Raw genomic sequence first — 15,422 nt, 5'->3', positions numbered from 1 at the left:
GGAAAGGGGGCGAGAGGCGGTGGAAACTCAGACATTCGGTTACGAGTCAAGGCTCGAGGACGAAAGGGTTGTATTCTGCAGTTTCTTCAGAAGAGGAGCTGGAGGACACGTTGGTTGGCTATTTGAGACTCGGGGGGCCGTGTGTGCGGACCGCGACGCCACGCACGACCTCTCTGCCCGCGTGGTGGCAGGGTGGCAGGGCTCGGTGGTCCGGTCGTCAAGGCTTTGTGGAGTCCAAAGTTCGGCCATAACCACACGCGGGACGGCCTCGACCACGGCCTCGACCACGGCCTCGACCGCACCCCATCCCGTGTCGGAGTGAAATTAAAATGCACGGCCTCTAAGAGGCAGTGCTTAACACCCAGTGCGTGGCCCGGCGTGGCCGGACCCTCCCACGCATTAGCCGGCCACGCATCGCACGCATAACTCACACCCGAAAACCCGGCCAGTCGGAGCTAATACGCCAGCTCGGCTAACCTGAGACTCACTTCCAACCTTACAAAAAAATAAAATTTATAAAACTGAGGCTGCTGTGTTCGTCGTCGTCGCGTCCGAAAAAGGGCCGAGTCGGATTTCAGCCCCGAATAAAAGGCCGGAGTCGCGACAACAAGATGAGGCACAAACGCAATTCCAAAATGAAACAAAAACAAAAGGAAAACAGGAACTGGGCTCGGACACTCCAACAATCTCCGGACACAAAAAAAGCAAGAGAATGAACAAACAAAAACAAGAGGAAAAGCAAAAAAGTCGAGAAAAGTCGCCCCGCCGCCACAAGCTCAACCCCATCCATTAGAAGCTTATCCTCGCGCCATTTTCACTCCCGGCCACTTTCGGCACTGCGCGCATTCAGGTGGTATCTCCTCTGTCTGTCTGTCTGTCTGTCTGTCTGTCTGTCTTTCTGTCTGTCTGTCTGTCTGTCTGTCTTTCTGTCTGTCTGTCCGTCTGTCCGTCTGTTTGACACACGCACACCCTTGGGCAGCTAAGTGCGACGTAGGCAACCCGCGAAAGTACACCGTATTATGTATGCACAAGAGACCACTGTCCAGAGTGCGGGGCAACGACACGGGAGATAAGAGGAAGGGGAGGGGGGAGGCGCCGAAATTGCGAAAACATGTTCCTCAGGGCGAACCGTCGCCAAGGCAGCGCCATCCAGTGTGTGTACGGCCGCCATATGCGCTGCTGGCGCTGCGGCGGTGCCTCTGGACGGCACATAAAATAGAGTTGTTCCCCCACGCAATAGGCTGGAAGTACGATTTCAAGTCCACGTTGTAGATTATCAAAAGACTCGTATTGCACTTTGGATCGAAGGGAAAAGAGCGAGCGTCCGCAGTGTTAGCACGCGCAACCACCAAGGCCACACCCAAGGCCACCACCGAGGCCACTGGAGCCACCATCTTATTCACCCGTCTGTCGACCGCTTTTCCTCCTTCAGTCTAATCCTGCCGTGTCCGTGGGGGCTTTGGGGACCAGCCCTCCAAGTGACCGCGCGGCCTCGGGCTGCCTCGGTCTGGCTTTACTGCGCGTGTAGTGCTGGCCGTGGTGGAGGCCGTGGTGGAGGCCGTGTTGGAGGCCGTGGTGGAGGCCGCGGTGGAGGCCGTAGTGGAGGCCGTGGTGGAGGCCGTGTTGGAGGCCGTGGTGGAGGCCGTGTTGGAGGCCGTGGTGGAGGCCGCGGTGGAGGCCGTAGTGGAGGCCGTGGTGGAGGCCGCGGTGGAGGCCGTGGTGGAGGCCGTGGTGGAGGCCGTGGTGGAGGCCGCGGTGGAGGCCGTGGTGGAGGAGGCCATGGTGGAGGCCGTGGTGGAGGCCGTTGCGTAGGCCGTGGTCGTGGCCACGGTGCCGTCGTGGTGGCCGTCGTGGTGCCCGTCGTGGTGGAGGCCGTGGTGGAGGCCGTAGGCCGTGGTGGAGGCCGTGCGTAGGCCGTGGTGGAGGCCGTGGTGGAGGCCGTAGGCCGTGGTGGAGGCCGTGCGTAGGCCGTGGTCGTGGCCGCGGTGGAGGGTGGAGGCCGTCGTGGTGGCCGTCGTGGTAGAGGCCGTGGTGGAGGGCCGCGGTAGAGGCCGGGGCACCCGCGTCCTCCACCCACTCCTGGAGAAATAATGCTGTCATTTTCATACGACGGTCTCACTCGGCCCGCAACATGGCCAGGGTGTTAGCGCTGCCCGTGCCGCCCCCGCGCACGCCCCCACCCTCCCCTGGCCCGGAGTCCCTGCCCCCGCACTCACTGAGAAAGGGCACTACTGCCGCATCGCCAGGGGACCGCCCGGGGACCGCCCGGCTGGCCGGCTCGTAGTGGGCGTCCTAGACAAACGCATACACTCACACATACGTACACGCACGCACACATACTTACATCCCTCTTCATTTCAGCAGGGTGGCTCGCGTCGTCACCAAACTGAAGTAGTGCGTCAACAAATTTCCTCCAAAACATAATAAAAGCTAAAATAAAGTTTTGCTTGTCGATGAAGTGTTCCTTCCACAGCACAGCGTCTCGGAGCGGGCAGCGGGCGGGCCGGGGGTTTCCAGGAAACGCCGGGTGGCTTAGCAGCGGCTCGCCCCGGACCGGAACGGCGGGGCTCCGGGCCGCTCCGGGCGCCTGTCCACCCGGAGACTGCCGGAGCCGGAGACGCTGTCCGGAACGGAAAGGCTGAAGGCTCAGCCGGACGCCGAAATGCCGCCGGCCGGTGCCTCGCTGGCCTCGCCTGCCGTGTATTTTGCATGAGGAAGCTCCGGAGGCTACTAAGAAGCTCCTCAGGGGCTGGCCGCCCAGGCCGCCGGACTGGCTGGCTGGCTTGCTGGCCTGGATGAGGCGGAGGGGAGGCGGCCGACGGACAGCGAACCTCTCTGCATGGACATGCGGTCGGGCATTTATCACGAGCTGAGAGAGCTTGCGACCGGCCACGGCACGGCACGGCACGGAGTGGCCGGCTAGCGCCTCGGCATGTCCGGCTTTAATTAGGATTGGCCACCCAAGGGGCAGCGCGGCCGTGCCGTGCCACGCCGTGCCGCGCCGAGTCTAGCCGTGTTCAGCTAGACTGGCCATCGCCCACGCCATCCCACACACCTCACACAAATCAGGAGCGCCTAGATGGACTCCCTACGTATCGGCCGCCCTACCAGTGTATATCATCCTCTTTCCCTGCTGCCCCTTCGCCCGGCCTGCTCGATAAACCAACCATCCACCCAATCTGGGTTAGCCGTGGCAGCCGACACTTTCGTCGAATTCGCGTTGCAAGAAACGATCATGCATATCAGAGCTGAAACTGTTTGTTCATAGACGAAAATCCGGGAGCTAACAAATTAGGTTCAGCTAGCTGACGACGAACTGTGCCTCGCAGCGTCCTTCACTTCGCCTCGGGGTGAGCGGGACTCCCTGGCCTGGCCCGAGCGCCCCGACGCCCTGACGTACGGTGCCGCGCAGCGCTAAATTTCTCCTCCGGACGCCGAAGACGCAATTTTCCTTTCGTTTGGCTCTTCCCGGTCCAGATAAATCGCGCGATCGAACGTCCCGCCGCGTCCCGGGGGGACTCCTCGCTGTACCTGTAAATACCGGGCGAGGCGCGGCGCGGCACGGCACGGCAGCAACGGGACACGCACCACCCGTCTTCCCGTTTCGAGAGCACTTTACGGCACCAGCAATGCAAAACGAACCACCTGCTCGGTCCGCGACAGGAAAGAATCGGGCTAGGTAGAAACAAAAATAACAGTAATCTTACTTTTAAAATAGTAAAAGGCGAATATTTAACACGGCAGCGACTCTCTGCGTCCCTTACCAGTATTGAAGGGGTTGGCGTTGTCATCTGATCAGAGTGTCCACAAAGCTGGTTCGACTTAGTGCCTGTCCGATGGGCTGTTCGATCCGCCCCTACTTCATCCCCATCCCTCTGCACCACGCCCTGGCCACTTTTCCGGCCGATTTCTGACCAACGCCCCGGAAAATCCGCAACCCGGAAAATCTTGCATCCAGCTGTGATGAATTTGGTTAGGGCCCCAGCCCTTCCCCTTCCCCTCCCCCTCCCCTCCCCTCCCCTCCCAGGCCGCCCCAAGGTCCGAAAGCCTCCCTAGGAGCCCAGCGGTCAGCCCAAGACATTAGCAGCAGCCCGCCAAGTCCCTGGGGCAGGACCCTCTGGCCCGGCCATGGCCTGCAGGACCTCGTGCTGTCCCTTCGTGCCGCCCCACCGTCAGCTAGTTTGCATATCAACGGTAAACAAGGCCGAGGAGGGGCTGTCACGCCGAAAGACACCCACGCCCAAACGGCCGCAGAGCCACACAGCGCCACACAGCGCCACTCTGCGCCACCCGCCAAACAGACGAGATTCTGTACTTAGCACCCGCGCACCCACGCCCCCGGATGGACAATGGACACGCCTAGAAAGAGCGCCACTTCTTCGAGAAAGATATCCCGATGCTACCGAATAATTTGAGATGATGTGCACTAGTATGCTCGTTCCCCGAATGATTCAAATTTTGTTTTATTTTCAACCAAGACATTTTTTTGTGCACTTGGATGAAGGAATAGTTAATTCTACAATGAAACGGGAGATGGCAAGTGGCTCCGGCTATAAAATTGGTGTGCTGTTTCGAGTCAACGCCGCTCAGGCAGCAATTGATCACCATTACAGGTATAGTAATGACCCCGCGTAGGAGTGAGAGAGAGACAGGATGACTTTGCGTGTCCTGGACACGAGTGGCGCTATCAGCCAATCGTATGGTGCTCTCACACTGTCATTACACACTACCACACACACGGACACACACACTACCACACACACGGACACACACACTACCACACACACGGACACACACACTACCACACTCACGCACAAAGTCGTTGACTGAATGTTGATGTAACAGTGAATAAAACCGCGACCACAGCCAAAAAAATTCTAAAAAAAGGGATGTCCTGTAAAAAAAAATCTCACAGAGAAAGAAAGAAAAATAGCAAATTTAATTAAACGAAAAATTAATTAATGGTGTTGCTTCCAAGGAGGAGGAAAGCCCTCGGAGCTGTTTGCGCCGCCGCTGCTTTTCATTGCGAGAAAGGAAGGCGAGACAAAAGAAGGGAAAAGGGCAACGCCTTTATAAATTGATTGCGGGGTCATGCCGAAGGAGCCGAGGGCACTGGAGGCGATCTTTTTATCGCTGCTTTCGGAGAGCGAGCCAGAAAAATCCTAAAACACAATTATTGCAAACACGACAAAAACAAGAGACGAGTCGGATGACAGCAGGTAGGTAACACTCTCGCTTTCTCGCACTGCCACCCCTTGTGAGTCAGTGAGGCGATCCGAGGTATCGATGTCCATTTCGATGTCCATTCACGGCCTTCTCAGGAGGCGATCCATGTTGTGACTGCGGCGGCTTCCGCGTAGCGTCGCACCGTCGCACTCCGGAGTCGCTCGCTCTCCGGAGCCGCGGTCGGGAAGCCTCCACCCATTGTGGTGGACGGACAATGGGGCAGGCGAGTGCCATTCCATACATACGTGCCGGGCAAGACGCGCGCAGTTTTTGAGAAATTATGAAAAGTTGTTGCTTTTGGGAAATACCGTCGAGGGTAAAATGCCAGACGAGGTAAGATGGACTTTGGTTTGTGTATAAACCACATTTAGACAGATGATACATGATTAGTAGAATTCGACGGCCCCTATCCAAGATATCGCTCCTATTCAAAGAATCTTATCTGCAACGCACGTGAATTTCACTAAGTTTGACCATTTGGGACGGATATGAGGGTAAGCGGAACATATTTCTACACGCACTATCAATTTCTTCGATCTTTCATCTTCAAGTTTGTTTGACTACAATCCCAAATTATTTTGACTTAGCTGCCTCAAATGATGAAACTTGGTGAAATTCGCTTGCTTTGCAGATAAGATTCTTTGAATAGGAGCGTCCAGATAAGATCTTTTGAATAGGACCCCTCGAATTTAGCGTTAAAAGTTACGACGGTGTGCCTCGATTTTCCCTGCTCCTCCATTTAGAGGCAGAAAGCAGGGACCAAGCAACGAGCCAAGCAAGGTGGAAAATAAAACTGCAGGGAAGGGTTGTCGTTCCGTTTGACTGATCCGTTCGTCCGTCCGCCCTCCCTTCCCTCGCCTCGACTCGTCTTGACACAAAATGTCGGATTAACACTCAGCCCTTCCAAAGCCTCGGCGCCTGCCCGCCGGGCGTCACCCTTTTCAAGCGACGCTCCTCGAGTCCTTCGCCAGCCGAGCGAGAAAGTCAAACGGAAAAAAATGGCGAGAGAGAGAGAGAGAGAGAGAAAATAAAGAGACACGGGCGCGCGTCAAGAACAATGTCAGGCGATGACACTTTTATGATGACGCTCAAATTTTCACATTGTGACTCCGGTTTTATCACGCGGTCTGTGGTCTACCCTGCCAGAAAGGATGGACTCACAGACGATAAAAAGGGAACGGGATGCAAGGGGGAAAGGGGGGGCGCTCACACACGACGTAAATGCATGAGTAAAGCCTCGCGGTACGCCCGCCCGCCTCGGGTCCCTCGCCGAGTACACACGGGGATGAAAAATTCAGGCAACGACAGCTGTTAAAACACCACCGAGGCGTAATAGCGGCGTGTTTGGCGTAAGGGTTACCTTCACACCGCACGCGCGCACGCGAGCCGAGCCCCGCGGCGGTGTGCGTGTGCGAGAGAGAAAGAGAAGTCATCTCGTAAGAATCAACGACGTACTACTACCATAACGTTGCGATCGATTTGGTTTTCGAACGTGTCGCCGAGTCGTCACCGCGGTGTCGCACTCCTTCCCCTGGCTGGGGAGGGCCTCGCACCTCGGCCAGAGAGAGAGAGAGAGAGAGAGAGAGAGAGAGAGAGAGAGAGAGAGAGAGAGAGAGAGAGAGAGGAGAGGAGAGAGAGAGAGAGAGAGAGAGAGAGAGAGGGGAGGTAAATGATCGAAATTCAAACGGAAGGGCTGTGCGGAAATCCAAATGGGGAATCAAAGGGTGCGGAGCGAGCTAGAGAGAGAGAGAGAGAGTGAGTGGGAGGGACGGGGACATTTTATTCGGCGATAGTTTAATTGATGCACCGAACGCAATTCGCGACCCTTCGCCTGTCTGTGCTTCCGTCTGTCTGTGTGCCTGTCTGCGTGTCTGTCTGTCTGTCTATCTGTCTGTCTGCTATCTGTCTGTCTATCTGTCTGTCTGCAGTCTGTCTGCCTGTCTCTCTGTCTGTGGTTGTGGGCGAAACGACCTGTCGCTAGACCAAGATGCTCTCAAGAAGAAACGATGAAAGAAATGTTTTGCTGAGGTGTGCTAGTGCTGTGCTAAAGTTACATTGTTTTTGTTTTTGTATTGCCTTAATCCTAATGAGAACAAATGCAGAAACAGACCCATTTGACTGGACGCCTGTCCCTGGCTACTTCACAGTCGCACTTTGTATTTCAAACTCGACAACCACCACAACAGTGCAGCCGTTCATGCTAAAATGCTTTTTTTGCCAACAGTTTTTGGCCCGTCCCGTTTATTTTTTGTAAAAAAATGACGGAGGGACGGGCATATAGTATGATCCCTGCTGTGCGTCCGTTCGTTCGTCCGTCCGTCCGTCCGTCCGTCCGTCCGTCCGAGGACTTCCCGTGGTCCGATCTTGACCAAATTTGGTATGCAGCCTCCTTGGGTGACCCTAATTACCGCCCGGTGGCAGCAAATCCGATCCGAGCCCCGGGGGCGCTGCTGCAGGTGCATCATGGTCTACATGGGGTCGAGGAGGATCTCGGCAACGGATGCAGCTAGGAGGGCATGTAGAGGTATTTTTGGAATCGGGGCGACGAGAGAAAACCAATGGTGCCAGTTTCGAGCGAATCGGAGAACTTCGGACCCGGGTTCAAATCCCAGCGGGGTATTTTTTGAACATTCTTTTTATTCGAGTTTTTGCATTGTTTTTGATGTTTTCGAGGGTGCTGATGACGAGAACGACATTTATTTTAACCCCAGACTCAGGTTTAATTCCCGTCAGGGTCAAACATGGGCGAAATTCGTACGTTTCTTAATGTACGGGACGGGCCAAAGTTGCCGATGTATATCGCTACTTTTCCTGTTATTTTTTTGCTGTGCCTTTCTGACACTTTGCTCTCTGCTTTGCATACTTGTATCGGATTTGTCATACCGCCCAATTGAAGCTGGTTACCTGTCATCCGCTCCACTGGGGCGTGGCGGGGCGTGGTGGGGCGTGGCGGAGCGTGGCGGCACGGTCGGCCGGCCTCTGGACGAGTCGATCAATAAATACTTAATGCCTATCTGTCACGGCGCCGTGTTGGACGCCCCGACCCTGCGCGCAGGCGCCTGTGTGAATGGACATGTGCATGTTGGCTTGTTGCAGTTAAAACACAACAAGTCTATACGTCAAATGCTAGTACGCGACATGGAAGAGCTCTAAGCCTAGCCATTTTCGGGACTGAGAGCTCCCTTTCCCATCCTGTGACACGCCGTCCGAATCTCGTTCTGGATTTATACTTTAGGTTCGATGGATCGCAGGATAACCGGTTTGTGGGGCCCGTGTACGTGTGTGAGGGTGGGTGTGTGCGAAGGCATGGGCACCAGGGGCCTGTTGAGGCTCTGAAGCTCCCCTCGCGGAAATCCAGAGCAGGGAATTAAGAATCGCTTCACGGCCCCAGCCGGTGAGCACGGCCCAGGCCCGGCCGCCGTCCAGCCCCCAACTGCTGGGCAAGCGCTGCCCGAGTCCCCAGTCCGGGGCCAGCGGGCGGCTTGCCCCTCCCAGGGCCCCAGGAGCCCCCTCGGCCCCCCACGGCCCCCACCCGGGGCTCCCCGAAGCCCTCTAGCGGGCCCGCTGCAGCGCGCCGGTGGTGCTCGAGCGGTCCCCATTGGACGCGCCCAACTCCCGAGGCCCCGCCCAGAGGCGGTCGCCCCTCCCACCGCCAGGGAGCCGGGCACAGCCGGGCACCGGCAGGGCGGCAGGGGAGCGGAGCGGACCGCGCGCGGAGCCCCGCCGCACACCCAGGGGGTACGCGCCCCGCTGTGTGTGTGTATGCGTGTGTGTGTATGTGTCTGTCTGTGTGCATGTGTGTGTATGTGTGTGTGCCGCGATCCCGGATGTTGGACTCCGGAGAATCAGCAGCCGTGAACTTGAGACGGACTAAACTGATTCAGCCCCGGATGCACCACGCGCGTCCCCTCGATGCGACGGCCACCGGCACGGCGGTGCAACGGCGGGGCGCGGGCCCCGCTCTTGCAGCAGTGTGACAAGCTTCAATTACAGGCATAATTGGTGCCTGTTGCGCCGGCAGCGGCCGCCAGCCGCGGGGCGCACTGCGGCCGCCAGTCCCTGCAGGGCCTGCACAGCGTGCTCGCGGAACGGGAAAAACGGGAGCAGTCCGGTGGGGCCGCCCGCGACTAGGGGGGTCCTTACTACCGACGAAACAGGAAGAACAGGGTTGCCTACGGCGGACCGTGACTATGGGGTGCCTATACTACTGACCGAAAAAAAAATCTGGTAGTCTAGACGGCGGTCCACGACTAGGGAGTGTCTTTACTACTGACCGATCAAGAAAACCAGGGGTCGGTCCGCGGTCCGCGGTCCGCGACTACATTGGGTGCCTTTTAGCAAAGGGTGGGCCCACTGAGAAATTTCGCGTAGTACAATGATTGGATGCATCTGCAAGATTTCTGGCGTTTTTGCCACGTGAATGGGATTTGTGTTTAAATTTCGCACAATGAATGCAGGAGGTTGTTCCCCTTCGACTACGACTGACGTGCCACGCACGCGTGCCCCGTGCCGTGTCGGAGTGCCGTAGCCGGAGCTGCAGACAGATGGCTATTGACCCCCTTTCCCTTCCCTGGGGTGCAGCTCGCCCTGCTCGCCCTGCCCGGCCGGTGGACGTCGGGGGCCTCCTCAGAGGCGGCCTCCGGGACCTCGGCGGCGGCAGCACGGCGGCGCCCCGCCGGGGGCTCTGGGCTCGAGGCGAGGCCCGGAGGACAGATTGTCGTCGCCTCGTCACCGAACGAGAAATCGCCGATTTGGGGCCCCCGGGCACGTCAGCCAGCCAGTGGCGCTAGCCGGTGGCGTTTTCCAGGGGCGTAGACACGCTTTTATTCATTTTCCCGCAGGGCGCAACTTTCCCCAAGGTCGCCTGCGCAGGGTCGGGGCCGACCGGGGCCGACGGGGGCCTACTGTACGCCGCTGGCCGTCTTCAGGGGCCTCGGCGGTGCTGTCGTCGCCTCCCTCGCCGCCCGGCTCTGGCTCGCCGCCTCGCTCCTCGGAGACTCATCAGTCGGGCTGCTCGGCGGCCTGTGGGCCTCGGAACACGCGCCGCCTGCCTAACAGGTGTGACCGGCGTTCCACGCATAGACGCGGCCCGCGCCACAAAAGAATCCCTCTCCGAATCCTCGCGCAGCGTTTCCACGTCGCGATGCTCCGCGGCCACCGCCACGCCGCGATGCCACCGCACGGCGCGCGACACGAGCGGCACCGCGGCACGTCCCCCCTCCCCTGGGCCGCCGGGCCCGCCCTCCAGCCGCCGAGAGCCAACTCCCTCCGACCGCCCCCACCCTCCCGCGCCGCCCCGCCGCCCCGCTCCTCGCCGCACCCCCACCCCCCGCGGCCGCTGTGGAGCCATCGCCGTCCCAGAGGCACGGGGGTAGCGCGGCCGCCTGGCCTCTCAGAGACCGTTCGGCCTTCCCCAGCGACAGTGCACCAGTGCGCCGCCCTGGCGGTCCCGCAGCCCCTCGCGCAGCCCCGTAGTCCCGGCCCGGTCGTCCCAGAGCCTCGCCGCCGCCGCGCCGCGCCGCGCAGCCCCCCCAGTCCCCCAAGCAGGCGCTCCCCGGAGACCTGTCCGCAGGGCGGCCAAGGCGTCCAAGGCGGCCAGGGTGCTGCTGCACTTGTTGTGCGCCTCGCGAGTGACTGTGTGATTGTGAGTGCTTCTCGGACCTCGGGCTTCGCCGTCGCCAGGCTCGGCCAGGCTCGGCCAGGCCGCCGCCATCGGCCGCCATGCGGTCGGACGAGTCGTTCGCCACGGCCACCCCGTGGCCCGGCATGGAACTGGAGCCCGTCTGGGGCAGGAAGCTGTACCCGGGTGCCGCGTCGCAGGGACTCATGTTCGGCCTGGACGCGCACCCGCACCCGCACCCGCACCACCACCGCGCCCTCAAGGAGGAGCCCCTCACCAGCTCGCAGCTCCGCGCCTGGATGCACCAGCCCGCGCCCGTGGACCACGGCAGGTCAGTACCCACGGCTGAGGGGCCAGCGCACGTGTCAGCGGGACTGAAGATCCCGGGTTCGCGAACCCGGTCACCGGATTTCTACTGTGTCCTTTCTACTGTCATTCCACATGTTGCCACTTGTCTCGGATGCCGTGTCAGATGGTGAGGTGTCTCCGTCCGTCGATCGTTTCTCAGAAATCACAGTTCAATGCTGGAAAAATCTTATTTTTGGTTCGGGTATCTTCGATCAGCGTTGTTCAGTTCCTGCCAGAAGTTTGCTTCTTCAGCTCCGGCTGCTCCATCACCACAGACGTTCAGCGGTTCAAATACCGTACCGCAAAAGCAGAAGCCTTTTGTCTGCGCGCGGCGACACACAGCAGCCAATCCAGCCTGGCGCGGGGCGCCTCGTTGGCTGCGTCGCTCCGTCTCTGCCGCACCCTTGGGGCGTCCCGTGGGGTGCGAGAGAGACAGAGCCCCCCGCGGGGCGCGGCATTTAGCTCTCCTCGGCCGGTCGGCGGCGTGCCGGGGCGCCCCGTCGAGACAGCCTCCGCGCCTCATTTCGAACGGGCACACAATCGAGCGGGATAAAACGGCCCGAGGAACAAGGCCTTTCCCCGGACAGCAGCCCCGCGGACAAAGGGTGGCCGCAGATTGGCGGACATGACGTCAGCGACGTGGCCGTCGACCGCGGCGCCGCGATCGGCATGTGGAGGCGGTGGAGCTGGCACCCCTTGGCGGACATGACGTCGGCGACGTGGCCGTCGACCGCGGCACCGCGATCGGCATGTGGACGTAGTGGAGGCACCCCTTGGCGGACATGACGTCGGCGACGTGGCCGTCGACCGCGGCGCCGCGATCGGCATGTGGAGGCACTGGAGGCACCCCTTACGCACGCACGCGACGGTCAGCCCCAGGACGACCAGGGCGCCCAGGACACCCAGGTCCCCGGGGACGGGGGAGGGCGGCGGCCGGCGCGGAGGGCTACTTGATGGCCGCGGGGAGGAGCACCGCGTTCGCGTTCGCCCAGCAGGGCCCTTGGAGGCAGCTTTCCCGTTGCCAAGGATCACCCTGACCTAAAGACAGCGACACGGCGCCGCCGTTTTAGGCAGGGCCAAAGCAAAAGGGCCGCGGAGCCGAGACGCGCTGACTTCTCCAGGATACAGGCAGCCCTCGCGTGTATGTATGTGTGTGTGTGTGCGTGTGTGTGTGTGTGTGTGCGTGTGCGTGCGTCCGTGTGTGTGCACATGTGTGTCAGTCTTGATTCGTACGCGGAGCGAGACACCACGCGATAGCTCATTACTGGTCCCCGCCCCGACGTCACACACACACACACACACACACACACACACACACACACACACACACACACACACGATCTCGGTCACGCACACCCGCGAACACATGGCAGATTGCCGCATCGTCATCATAGCGTTTCGTGATGAGACGTGTTGAAGGGGGTATGTATCCTTTGGGGTATCCGGGTGTGTTTGTCTTTGCGAGCTCGTTCTTGTGGTCAAAGTGAGTGCTGTCTGTCGATCTGTCTGTCTGTCTGTCTGTCTGTCTGTCTGTCTGTCTGTCTGTCTGTCTGTCTGTCTGTCTGTCTGTCTGTCTGTCTGTCTGTCCGTCCGTACGTTCGCGGCCAATCCGGCCGCCGAGGGGTTACGTAAACCTTCCGTGCTTGCCCGCCTCGCAGCATAATCACACCAGCAGTAATCCATAAACTGATACCATCGGGCTGCGCGGCCGTGCGGCTCGCAGTGCGGCGCCGTATGGCGGTGTATACTCTCCGTGTCCTCAAATTGCATTCGATGGGCAACGTGAAAAAAAAGAGTGGCGCTGCGCAGGGCGGGGGAGGGGGAGGGGAGGGTGCGAGAGGACGGGAAAATAAAAATAGGATGACTGGAAATGCATTTACTCGCTCTCAGGCCGCGAGTCCTCCTTGTCGCGCGTTTCGCGAGTCGCGTACGCGCCTGTGTGCGTGCGTGTGTGTGTGTGTGTGTGTGTGAGTGTGTGTGTGCGAGTGAGTGTAGTGTGCGCGTCTGTGTCTTGTGTGTAGGTGTGGTAGTGCTTTTGGCGGCGGTGCATTTCTACAAGGCATCGCTTTCAAGAATAGGGTGCGGAGGACGAGGCAGGACGACGGCATTGTGGGGCTCGAATTGGAAGTTAGGCCGTGTGTCGAAGAGGGCGGTGGCGGCGGGTCGTGGCGGGCCTACGCTGTGGGGCTGGGGCGGCCGGGGCTGCTGGGGCTGCTCACGCATCTGTTTGCGGGAGCTCGTCGTTCGCGTTTTCACTGCCGGGTTCAAGCACTGCGTCGCTGTCACACCCCTCTCTCTCTCTCTCTCTCTCTCTCTCTCTCTCTCTCTCTCTCTCTCTCGTCGGCCTCCGTGAAAAGGTCACGTCCAACTTGATTTCTCTGGGCCGACTCAATAACACGATCACACTCGCAGCCTAATCCACCCCCAGCCCCCTGCCTTATCCATCACTTCCTCCTCCTCCCCTCCCCCGGCCCGGCCCTGGTGCGCCCTAGTTTATTTCCCAGTGCTGACGGCTCTACAAATTCCATCCCTCGGCCCCGCTCTCTCTTTCTCTCTCTCTGTCCCGCACCTTGGGTTGCTCCTTCATCCCTTTGCTATCCACCATATCCACGCGCGCGTGACCCTCATGGTCGCTTGCCTCGCACCCCCCCCCGCCCCGCCCCGCCCCGCCCCGGCCCCGCCCCGCCCCGCCCCGCCCCGCCCCGTCAGAGTGGATGTCGTGGCCGGACGGGCATCATGTAGCCCGATCGTAAAGCCCGGTCAGGGTTCCTGGCTGCAGTGATGGCGCTCCGGTTATCCAGGACGCCCTCCAGGCCTCCAGAATAACCTCCAGGCACTCTTCAGGCACTCTCCAGACACTTCTCTTGTCAGCAAGAGCTCTTTAAAGACTCTACAGGAACTCTTTAAACGCTTCCAGTGCAAGCCCTCCACGCTCTCTCAAGCTGCTCTCCGTCCAGTGCCCCCCTAGCAGTTCCTCTAACTGTAGCTACAGGCACCCTTCCAGGCGGCCTTCCAGGTACTCTTCCAGGCGGCCTTCCAGACGCCCTTCCAGGCGCCTTCCAGGCGCCTTTCCGGGCACCCTCCAGGCACCCTTCCAGGCACCCTTCCACGCACCCTTGCAGGCGCCCTTCCAGACGCCCTTCCAGGCGTGGCCATCCGTCGGCCAGGTGCACACCCCTGTCGCTGAGGTGCTGGAGGACTCCAGGCGGTCATTAGCAGCCCTGGGAGGCCCTTCGGAACCCCTCGGCCGGGCTCGGCTTGCCTTCGGCCCCTCGGCCCCCGGAAGGGAAGGGCAGGGCCTCGGCAGGGCCGATCCGAAAGGGGGAAGGACGAGATCTAGAGGCCACTGCTTGGCTTGGCTGCTTGCTCTGCACGCTTATCCGCCCTCAATCTCCTGCCGCCACGGCCCGGCCGTCCGGACACGAAGAATAAAACAAAGTACCAAGATTGCCACCCTGCGGGAGGAGGTGGGGGAAGCGAAAAAAGAGTCAAAAAGACGAGAAAAATCCACGGCGTGGCGAAGGGAAAAAAACGGGGGGGAAGGAAGGAAGAACAAGCTGCTGTCGGAGAGCACGCCGTGAAAACTTGTTTTCTTTCCGGAAAAAAGGGAAAAAAGGAAGGGAAACGAGCAGTGGAAAATTCCCGTCGCTCTTTCAGATTATTTCTGCGGGCCTCTCTCCCCGCCTCGCGGCAGTTAGAGGGGAGGGAGACGGGCCAAAATAATAACAATAATACTGCCCGCGTAAAGATATTAAAGTAATGCGGTATTGAGAGATTTAGAGGCGCAGGCAGATTGCCTGCTGTTGGGGCCTCCAGAAATAAAGTGTTTCAGGCGACACCCTTTTTTTTCCGCTTCTCTTTTTGGCACGTGACTATGGCGCCAGTTTCCCTTTGCGGTAAGACGGTGCGAGCGTGCCCGCCGCCCCCGCTAAAGTGATTCACGTGCGCGCGGAGTTGCCGAGAGAGTTTCCGCCGCCTTGCAACAACTAGTTCCGCATCGTTACGTGCACCGCCTTCGCTACCGCACCGCTTACGACGGCCTGACGACCCCCGCCCGCTCCGCCAGGCCACCCAGGCCGTGATATCATCAAGACGAGCCCTGATTACCGCACTTGTTTTCCCGCGCGTTTCAATCCGGGAGGACGACTGGCGTCTGTCTCTCTCGCACCTGAGCGGCGCGCCCCGTGAGTGCGAGAGAGACAGATCACGGAGAGATAAACCGGAAACG

General features: G+C 59.8%; 1 protein-coding gene across 3 annotated transcripts in view; it reads left to right on the top strand.

Annotated features, from left to right (window-relative positions):
* Positions 1-11,069: 11,069 nt before the first annotated feature.
* The window catches only part of LOC117646879 (transcription factor collier-like), a 36,222-nt gene continuing 31,869 nt past the window's right edge, over positions 11,070-15,422 (top strand). For all 3 annotated transcript variants that reach the window (XM_034388180.1, XM_034388181.1, XM_034388179.1), the window contains exon 1: positions 11,070-11,177. In XM_034388180.1, coding sequence (XP_034244071.1) covers positions 11,146-11,177 — 32 coding nt within the window. In that variant the 5' untranslated portion in view covers positions 11,070-11,145. The remainder of the gene's footprint in view (positions 11,178-15,422) is intronic.

Source organism: Thrips palmi, unplaced genomic scaffold (assembly GCF_012932325.1).
Source record: "Thrips palmi isolate BJ-2018 unplaced genomic scaffold, TpBJ-2018v1 HiC_scaffold_2, whole genome shotgun sequence".
Classification (NCBI taxonomy): domain Eukaryota; kingdom Metazoa; phylum Arthropoda; class Insecta; order Thysanoptera; family Thripidae; genus Thrips; species Thrips palmi.
Note: the sequence above shows the minus strand (reverse complement) of the source record. Positions and strands in the feature narration are given on the sequence as shown.